Source organism: Adiantum capillus-veneris, chromosome 26, assembly GCF_014529385.1.
Source record: "Adiantum capillus-veneris isolate H3 chromosome 26, ASM1452938v2, whole genome shotgun sequence".
Classification (NCBI taxonomy): domain Eukaryota; kingdom Viridiplantae; phylum Streptophyta; class Polypodiopsida; order Polypodiales; family Pteridaceae; genus Adiantum; species Adiantum capillus-veneris.
Genome location: NC_140956.1, coordinates 93,545,802 through 93,555,951, shown reverse-complemented (window position 1 = coordinate 93,555,951; position 10,150 = coordinate 93,545,802). Strand labels below are relative to the sequence as shown.

At 45.2% G+C, this 10,150-nt stretch overlaps 1 protein-coding gene across 1 annotated transcript in view; it reads right to left on the bottom strand.

Moving 5' to 3' along the window:
* Nucleotides 1-466: 466 nt before the first annotated feature.
* LOC147423828 (auxin response factor 18-like) overlaps nt 467-10,150 on the bottom strand; it is a 32,282-nt gene continuing 22,598 nt past the window's right edge. The window contains exon 13 of the mRNA XM_086502330.1: nt 467-773. Coding sequence (XP_086358456.1) covers nt 662-773 — 112 coding nt within the window. The 3' untranslated portion in view covers nt 467-661. The remainder of the gene's footprint in view (nt 774-10,150) is intronic.

Below are 10,150 nucleotides of genomic sequence, written 5' to 3'. Positions count from 1 at the left end.
AGGCTGTAATTCGGAGCTTAATCGAGAAAGGCATGAGTTCTTACACTTCAACTTTTGACACAGACCTCATCTTTCCTGTGTAACTAGAAGACCATGACCCTCATGACCTCCCTTACCTTCTTCAAGTTCTTTATTCCTGGGCTCTTTCCCAACACACCACACATACATCCACACCTCTTAACATGACCCCAAAGGAATTTTATTTGGCATTTTAGGAATAATTCCTTTGGAATTGTATCACTCTTTTGAGAGTTTCCATGTCTTTTGTGATGAATAGAAAATGCTGATCTATTCGATGTCAGGTCGCCCTTATAATCGAAACCAACTTCTTTGGGAGTTAGTGGTGTATCCCCCTTCCTCTTTTCTAAAATGCTATATAAGATTTCTTAATACCTGTAAAGAAAAAAGTTACAAAACCAAGCAATGAAAATGTAATCTATCCAGTGAAAAATGTAGACTATCTCACTACTGCTCAACATGGACACCTTGAGAATAAGTATATCAGTCGCATTGTTGAGTGCATATACAACCAAAAAACAGATATTGCGGTACTGCAAAAAGGAACATTTTCCCCCTTTTGGCGGCATACAGGATAAATACTACGGCTTGGAAGTTCTCTGTGGACAAAATATAATTTGGTATTTTTGTTCATTACCAAAATTTAATTTTTCTCCTGTCTAGAATTATTGGGAGGGTTAGGCGTGCGCTTGCTGTCCTGCGTTACCTCCTCTCTGCTCAGTATGTGAATTTTCCTTGCCATGGTACAAAATTCCCTGTTCAAAAAAAAACATACATAGCTTTAGAAAACCATTAGTATGTTGGAAATATCACACACACCCATGGCACGCATGTGAAAGTCACTACTATACAGAAACATAAAGCCTTCATCCCATAAGGAGCATGCAAACCACCTTCTTCAGAACACCTTAAAAATTAAAGACCTTCGGAAGATCATTGAGGGTCGACCTCGTGTTTTGCACAATTTGACGGATTTCTCATTGTGACTTTCGAGACTCCCATGCTCCACAAACAGAATAAAGTCATAAATACATACCAGAAGATGATGCATTTTAAGAGCCTGCAAAATTTTGGATGTGAAGGGTGTTTTTTGGACAAAATTTGGGATCTAAAATTCCATAGTTAGCACATTGTAAGCTCACCTTTCGCCATTGGCATGTGCCTATTACAAGAGAAGTTGATCAGATAGGAAAATTGGCTTGCATGGATAGCAACAGTGGCTGGTTTAATATAAAAGTTGCCTTTCCACCTCAATTGTCCTCCATATGACCTTGCTCCATTCTCAAACAGCTCTCAAAAATAATGTACAATTTCGAAAAGATTTCCTAGGGATCTTTTGGATTTAGAAATACTTGGGACACCTTCCAGTCCACTTTCCCTTGCTTTTCACCATAGCCAAGTTTTAAATTTCTTAATTGGGAAGACATTTTCAGGTCGTTCGACTCGCATGGAAGTTGTTGAGAATTCCTTGATGCCTTTGGAATGTTTCAGTTCTTCTCTAGAATTCAAGAAGCCCATACACTAGGTTCCTTAATTGACATTTTTGTGCATCTTCTCTCTCTAACCTAGAGATGCAAAATTGTGGCAATGCTTGGAATAGCCATTCTGGCTACCTTGGTGGCTACGAAATAGGCATAAGAGAATTTTCCCACACTATCTTTGAAGAGAGAAAGGGACTCTACTGAAGCCCCCTCGACCAATCCCTTGGAGTCACCTGAACACAGTTGGTCACAAAAATGGTTTTCTATAGAGAGCATCTTCCGATTCTTCTCCAACCAACAGAGGATTGATATGAGACCAGACGGGCCTATATGGACACTCATTTATCCTATGGGATACGATGTGCTATTGGTCAGATGCGCACATTTCCGCATCAGCTAGAGACTGAGACTGGCAGATTTAGGAGAGTACCAACAGAGGCCAGGATATGCCAGTTGTGTCATATAGAGCCAGAGACAGAGTTACATCAAATTTGTCATCGTCCGGTAAACAATGAGATATGAGGACGCTTTCATTATCTATTCAGAGAGGGCTTTGGACCATTCGTTAGAGTCATGAGATATCGGGATCAAAGATGCCTGGGTTGTTTTTGCTAGAGCTTTGCAGACACAAGGAGAGTCTCTTGAGGAGACAAGGCAGTGGGAGACATTCACAGAGGGATATCACTGACTTCTTTAGAGCAGGGACTCAGCAGCCAGATATGCATGCTTCACAACAGACTTCAGAGCCCACTTATACCAGAGGTATATTAGCTAGCAGAGCCATTGAGCTCGAGAGAGCTAGATGCCCACTTCTACGAGGGCGACCATGACATCGACGGAAGCTCCATCAGAAGATGAGGAATATTCTAGCACGACATGGGAGACGCCCAGTACGACTATTTACAAGGGCAGTCATTGACAAAGCTCTTCAGTAACCGATGCAATACTTTCTCGGACAACGCACGATGTCAGGCACGATGTCGGGCATCCTCGGGCATTGATGATGATTTTAGTCTTTCACTTTACTTTACTTCGTTTTTATTTTTGTACCCAAAGATTGGATTAGATCCACCAAGATTGTATGCACTCAAGAGCTTGGAGAGTGGGCAACAAGAAAACTTGAAGCAAGGGGGAAACCTCGAAAGAAAGAGCACTTTTCCCTCCATGGAAGCGAAGGACTTTTTGAAGAAGAGACCAACCCTTAAGAAGGCGGGCATCTTCCTTGGGGATGACCTTACCCTCTCACAGGTCACCCATATGCAAGAGGTAATGCCAAAGATTAGAGCGGCAAGGGAAAAAGGTAAGATTTCTTTTTACTGAGATGGAAGAGTGGTGATATTGGAGCTGCGCTCCACATGACGGTGTGAGACCTATGGGACCACACTCAAAGTTGCTACCTGGAATTGTAATGGATCTATGTGTCTTGGTGTGGGTGCTTTTGAGGAGAGTTTCAATGGGAGAGACATCATCTTCTACTCTGAGACACATCAAGCCCCTGGGCAATCTATGCCTCACATTAGTGGATACAAATGGGAGACAACATGTAGACAGGAGACACGATCAGAGCACAGAGGGCGGGGTTCAGGAAGAGTGGCAATGTTATCCACGAAGGAGTTGCATCCATTGATACATATAGCTCTCAGGGATGAGCAAGCTAGGTACATGTGGGTGAGATTGAGAGCAGAGAATGGCAGATATCTTTACATTGCTATTAGCTACTGTCCCTAGAGTACGTCAGTATATGCACCACCCAGAGGACAGTCCCCCTTCTCTATTTTGGATGATGACATATGGAAATTCTCTAGAGATGGTGACATTATCATTCTAGGGGACTTCAATGCTAGGACTACCCATCATCAGACAGTATTTTATGATACTTTAGAGGAGATGCTGAGAGAGTTGGATGTCGTAGAGATGGGCCTATCTAGACTATCACAAGATGGGGAACATACTGAGTATGGACGCCACTTATAGACATGGGTACTGCACATGGATTGGCCATCTTGAATGGCCTACACAGATTTCCCGATGCGGGAGGTTTCACATGCTTTCCACATAGACACAGAGCCAGCACAATGGATTATGTCATGGCACAACCAAGCCTCGTCTCTAGTATCCAGGATCTCATAGTTGGGCCCAAACCTATTGGGGTGGCAGTGGATCATGCTATTGTGTCATTGACCATCTCTTTCCAATTCATTGTAGCACACAGTCCACGTGTGTAGCAACCCCTACTCGCTACACCTTCACGCCGGAGACGGATTCTGTATACATAGACGGGATCTATAGACGTCATTGCACAGAGGAGCCACGGCGACCTTTGGAGGAGCTTACTACTATACTAACACAGACATTACATGATGCAGCAAGAGAGGCATACCCACAGACCTTGCTTGAGCATAGACGTCGTTCTGGGAGCATGCCTCAGAAGAGCTGGTATGATAAGGAATGCCACCAGACTAGAGCTAGACTTCAGAGGGAAGTGCTTTTGGGGGACATCACTCTTCCGACGCCTAGTGCGGCGAAAGAAGAGGGCATTTTTGGCTCGACTAGAACAGGATCTCTACCAGCTATTCTTGAGTCAGGACTCATGTGAGGCATGGCGGCTCTTTCATGAGCTATCTCCCCCCCCTGTGACTTGGGGTAAGTACACATCATCTTTGTACACAATTTATGGACAGCCGCCCCTTCCCGATCCCCCCAATCCATGCCCACACATGTGCTTTTTTCACCCCGGGATGGTGAAGAAGGCCATTGACAGGATGAGGACTGGGAGAGCATATGATCATAATGGCCTGGTGGCCGAGCATTTTATGCATGCCAGAGATCTACTAGCAGAGCTTCGAGCAGTCATGTTTAACCGTGCCATGTGTGAGGGCTTGCCTGATACTTAATAGTCTATCTACGATTGTACCTATCTGCAAATCAGGAGACCCTATGGAGCCTGGGAATTATCCCACTATCATGATTAGACACACATTGGCATGGTTGTACGTATCCATTCTTGAGCAACAGCTGGGTAGATGGACAGAGAGAGAGGAAGTGCGTGCAGCTAGGCAAGCAGGGTTCAGGAGAGGTTTTTCTACTCTTGACCATATCTTGACACTCAAGGCCATCATCGAAGAGGGCAGATCCCATGGGATAACTATTGTAGCTTTGTGGACTTGCGGGCATTTTACACGGTACCCAGAGCTAGATTGATGCGCAGATTACAGGAGATGGGAGTACCCACAGAGTTCATTTGGGGGATCATGGCATTGTACAGATCAGTAGTAGGGCATGTGCGCACCTCAGAGGATCTATCTACACCGGTTCACTCCACTATTGGGGTGAAGCAGGGTTGTCCGCACTCTCCTACTCTTCTTGGTATGTATGTGAATGAGGTTTCTCACTACATTGAGAGAGATGTGGATAGAGGTGCACCGCTGGTAGGGACATGGATTTCGCTATTGTTATATGTTGATAATATTGTGTTGATCTCCGAGTCTCCAGAGGGGATGCAACTTCACTTGGATGCTTTGCATAGGTTTGCCCACGAAAGTGGTTTGTCTATCAACCTTGGTAAAACCAAGGTCATGGTATTTAATTATTAATACCACCCCACAGTGGATCAGGAGGTCAGTGCCCGCATTCACATAGGGCCAGGAGACGATGGAGTATACAGATTCTTACACTTACCTTGCAGTGGTTTTTAGTAGATCAGCATTTTCATTGAAAAGAGCAGCATAGACTAGATTGACCAGAGCCCATTCGACATTGGGTAGATCGGAGAGGATGTGTTCACAGGTATCGTTTCAGGAGCATCGGACGAAGCTCTGGCTCTTTGACACTTCGGTGGCTTCTGCATTGCTCTATGGAACTGAGATCTAGGGGCCTTCATTGGATCTTCACGGGAGGACAGGTCGCATTGATGGGTGGGGGGGCATGGAGAAGCCCTTGGTCTCTATGATCCCGTTGCTCATTAGAGCCAAGGCTTCAGTATCACGTGCCATTATCCGAGCAAAGCTAGCTGCCCCCCCATTAGTGGTTGAGGCGATCACTAGATCTATCTCCTTCATACACCCCATGTGGGAACTTCCTAGAGACGGATATGCCCGCCTTGCATTTGAGTCCTCTCGACAGTCAGCCATGTAGGGAGATACAGCATGTTGGTATGGAGAGATGGCATCATGGTTCCACGCACATATAGACAGATTGCCCCCCTTTCAATACTCACTGGATGCACCCTCCCCGACTCTTACATAGTCCGAGATCACGAGGCTCATCCACCATGACCTGACTGAGCTAGACACCAGGAGGACATGGATACAGCCAACACAGGCGCTGGGCACGAAGATGGCTTTCTACAGAGCATCTTCTCCAGCTTACGGTGGACGGTTTGGTGACGAGGCTGAGTTACATGGACACCCACTTGTCTCATGGGATACGGTGTGCTATTGGCCAGATACGCACATCTTCACACCAAATGCGGATCGAGACTGGGAGATACAGCGGAGTACCGATAGAGGCCAAGACATTCCCCCTGTGTGACATGGAGCCTGAGACAAAGTTACACTACACATGTCATTGCCCCGTCTACTACGATATACGAGGCCGCTTCCATTGCTTGTTCAGAGAGGGCTTTGGACCACTCTCCACAGTCATGAGGTACGAGGATCAGAGATGCCTAGGTTTGTTTCTACTCGAGCTGCACAGACACAGAGAGAGCCTGATGAGAGGAGTGGCAAGCCAGTCCCAGAGACACATCACAGACTTCTTTAGAGCAGACAATGGACACCCAGAGGAGCTACTACCACAGCAGATCTTGTCGCTGCATACGAGAGGCACACTGATCGATCGAGCGATTGAGTTGGGGAGATCTGGACACCCACGACTGCGGAGAGATACACAGCATCGACGGAGGCTACATCAAAGGATTTGGATCACTTTGGCCCGACATGCACGACGCCCGGTCAGACTGTTGACCATGGAGGAGATTGATGAGATCCACCAGCGACCAATGTTGTATCTCTTGTGACTTGTGATTTAGCTATCCCGGCTAGCTGCTTAGTTCACACCCACCACCTTAGGATTTCATAGTATCTCATTTTGTCATTTGTCATTTCATTTTATTTCGTTACTCTGACTATGCATCAGATCCACCACATTGTAACGCTCTGGTCTCATAGGTCATTTTGGCCCTTTTGAAGACGTTAATATAACATTTCATTTCGTTTTCATTTCTCTCTCTCTCTCTCTCTCTCTCTCTCTCTCTCTCTCTCTCTCTCTCTCTCTCTCTCTCTCTCTCTCTCTCTCTATCTATCTATCTATCTATCTATCTATATATATATATATGTGTGTGTGTGTGTGTGTGTGTGTGTGTGTGCACACAAGAAAAGAGGCTGTATTATGTGTACATAAGATACACCTAGATGAATCCAAGATAAGCCCAGATTCAGCCTTAAGAGGAAAGTACAAGATATACACCCATGATGGTAGTCATCGACCAGACAATGGAATCATCAGCTCCATCATGCATATTATTGACTAAATACCACAACATCCCCACTAACATCGTCAATGCCTAATAGTGGGTGTAGAACTAGGTACTAACATATGCTCCTAAACACAACACAAACCACACGCATGCACATATAAGCATACATCAACACAAAGTTCAGCAGACTAAGTTTCTATCATGACTTCGGAGATCAAGGGCAGACTCAACCATAATGAAGCCTAGCACTAAAAGCAGCATTAAATCGAAAAAATTAGCACAAAAGTCAGGTAGTTGAAAGGGCATACGCACCACAAAACATAGAAAGAACTAGCACAATATCAACTGATCATAACTCAAAAAAAAATTTACAATGTGATGTCTGCATGTCCACTATATGACTAAAAAATATACCTAGATGAATCCAAGATAAGCCCAGATTCGCCCTTCAAGGCCAGATTCTGTGTACATAAAAGACCTCTACAATTGCCCAGGCCTATCACGTAGAGGAAGTACAAAAACGTGGCAATAATGTGTAGGCTATGTAAACATCAAGGTGGTCTATACGATAAGTATAGAATGAACCACAAGGGGGGTGCATAATGCCACCTGTGGCGATGATCCCGACGAAAATAATCTGATGAGCTCGCCCACGTGTGAAGAAAGACCCATCGACGCTACTTTGCTACCCTAGAGGAGTCTACTGAAGAATCTCTCTCTTCTCTTCTTCTTCTTCTTCTTCTTCCTCTCTCTCTCTCTCTCTCTCTCTCTCTCTCTCTCTCTCTCTCCCCCCCCCCATACCCCACGCTATCATTCGAGCAGAGCTAGTTGCCCCTCTTATGGAGATTGAGGCACTTACTGTCACGTGACACATCTAACCCTACGTGGACAAGCTACTTCATGACATGGGTTCAGTTCAGTTAGATTAGGAAGTGTTCTGGCACTTTTGTGAGTTTGTTCGCAGACCGTGCATGTCCAGGCACTTAGAGTAGATGCATATCCTCTGGTTGCACAGAGCATGACCATTAGATTTCCATCAGAACCCATCAAGAGAATTTTTAGAATGCATAGACCTATTCTCCCTATTTTTGACATTTTTCACTTATTATTTTTAAGTGACTTTTGTTGGAAACTAGATAGGGCAATTTTAGCAAGCAACTATATAAGGGACCCTAGCGCTAGCACTTTCTGGCAGAAGAGGCAGCAGGAACTTCGCGTTCAACAGGCACCTTCTCAACAGGACCCCCATAAGAAACCCTAGCGTTTTGTACATCAACAGCAAGGCCTAGCGTTTTTGCATGACAGACCAACCTTGACGTTTTGCATAGCAAATCAGCCCCGGTAGTTGCAGAACAACAGATCAGCCCTAGCGTTAGCAATTCTCCACAGCAGGACTTTTCAGCCCTAGCGTTTTTGCATCAGCATAACCATCCAGCGTTTTCAGTTTTCAGAGGTCGGACATCGCAATAGAAGTCCAGAACCTCAGAGATCTCACCTTCCCGCAGCAGATCCTCGCCGCACGGTCAGATCCAGCGTAGTTTGCAGATTCAGCCCGGAAAACGCAGATTTCAGCATCTGCGTTTTCGGCACGTCGTCGTCGCATCGTCGCCATCGACATCGTCACCGACATAGAGTCAAAATTCAGTAGATAAAGATTTGCAGTTTCCAACCATTAGTGTTTTCAGATTTCAGCCCCTCTCGTCGTGGACATCGTCGGCAAGTCCAAGCATTGTACAGATTTGTGCAATCAATAGTAGACCGCTCTCACCATAGAGAGTGGGGCCTTCGGAGGAGGGTTTTGACAACATGCTGATGTCATATTCTTCTCTCTCTATTTCTCGATCTCATGCACCTTCATTCACAGTGTTCACCACTTTGTTTGTGTCCATTGCACTCTCTCACTAAAGGAACAGAAGGCTCTCCCTTCCGTAAGTGATAGGAACCTTGAGCACAGCTTGGAGCACTCATCTTGAGCAAAGTTCAACATTCACTTCTGCTGCACCTTACACTTACCAGTTTAGTCTCCTTTGTTTACAGCTTGTGGGTTACGACTAGAGACAAATATGCTAGACTGACCCTTGAGTCTTCCAAGCAATTAGCTCTTCAGGGGGACACTTCATGCTGGTATGCACAGATGACATCATGGTTTCAGATGCATGGCTTCACCATGGACATGCTGCCCGCACCCTCAATGTCTCTTACGTGGGTGGAGATTACTAGACTTCGTCAGGACCTGATACAGCTGGATACCAGGAGGACATGGATAGAGCCGCCACAGGAGTTGGGCACGAAGATGGATTTCTATAGAGAGCATCTTCTCCACCTCACAAGAGATGGGTTTGTGATTCGACCCAGCTATATGGACACACATGTCTCATGGTTTGCGGTGTGCTATTGGTCAAATACGCACATCCTCACAACAGCTTGAGATTGAGACTAGTAGATTCAAAGGAATACCATTCAACCATAAAAGTCAAAGTTCAAGGCTTACTTCTACTAGCAATGCCTTGTACCTATCCTTCTCAAGCTTGTACGCAAAAACTTTTGAAATAAGAGACTTGACTCTAAATTTAAGGTCTTCTAAATTTAGCTTCGTATATAACGTTGTAAAGTCAAAAGTTTGGAGACATAAAGGAGAAGATTTCTCCTTAAGGCTTCTTGAAGAGTTCAAAAAGTTTATGACAGGAATCACACCTACTGAATCATTTAAAATAGAACTTGAATCGGTAGGTACGTCTGCTTCCTTTAGCATATTTTTCCACAACTCATTTACGCTAGGTAAAATGGCTTTGAAACAGTAACTAAGCCTCTTGGAAACGTCGATCAGAGGCTCGTTGGCATTTAGTCCAGTCGATGACCTGCATTTGGGATCATCTATAAAGAGCCCCATCTATAATTCAAGGGAATAAGCAAGAAGACCGGATCTGTGGGCAAGCCCTGGAAAAAGATGTGTGACCCCCAAAATTGCAAAAACCATGCGACTGCCGCCCACGTCACGAACCCCATCATGGACGCCCACTCGAATCAACAAACAACAAACTACCATCCACACCGGCTGCACAAAGGCTGCCAATGGGCAATCAATTGATGATCACGCGAAACCTCACCCTAAACTCCAATCTGATGTCACGTCCATGATGGCTAGTCTCCGCATCGCTAAAGATGAGATTCTCCT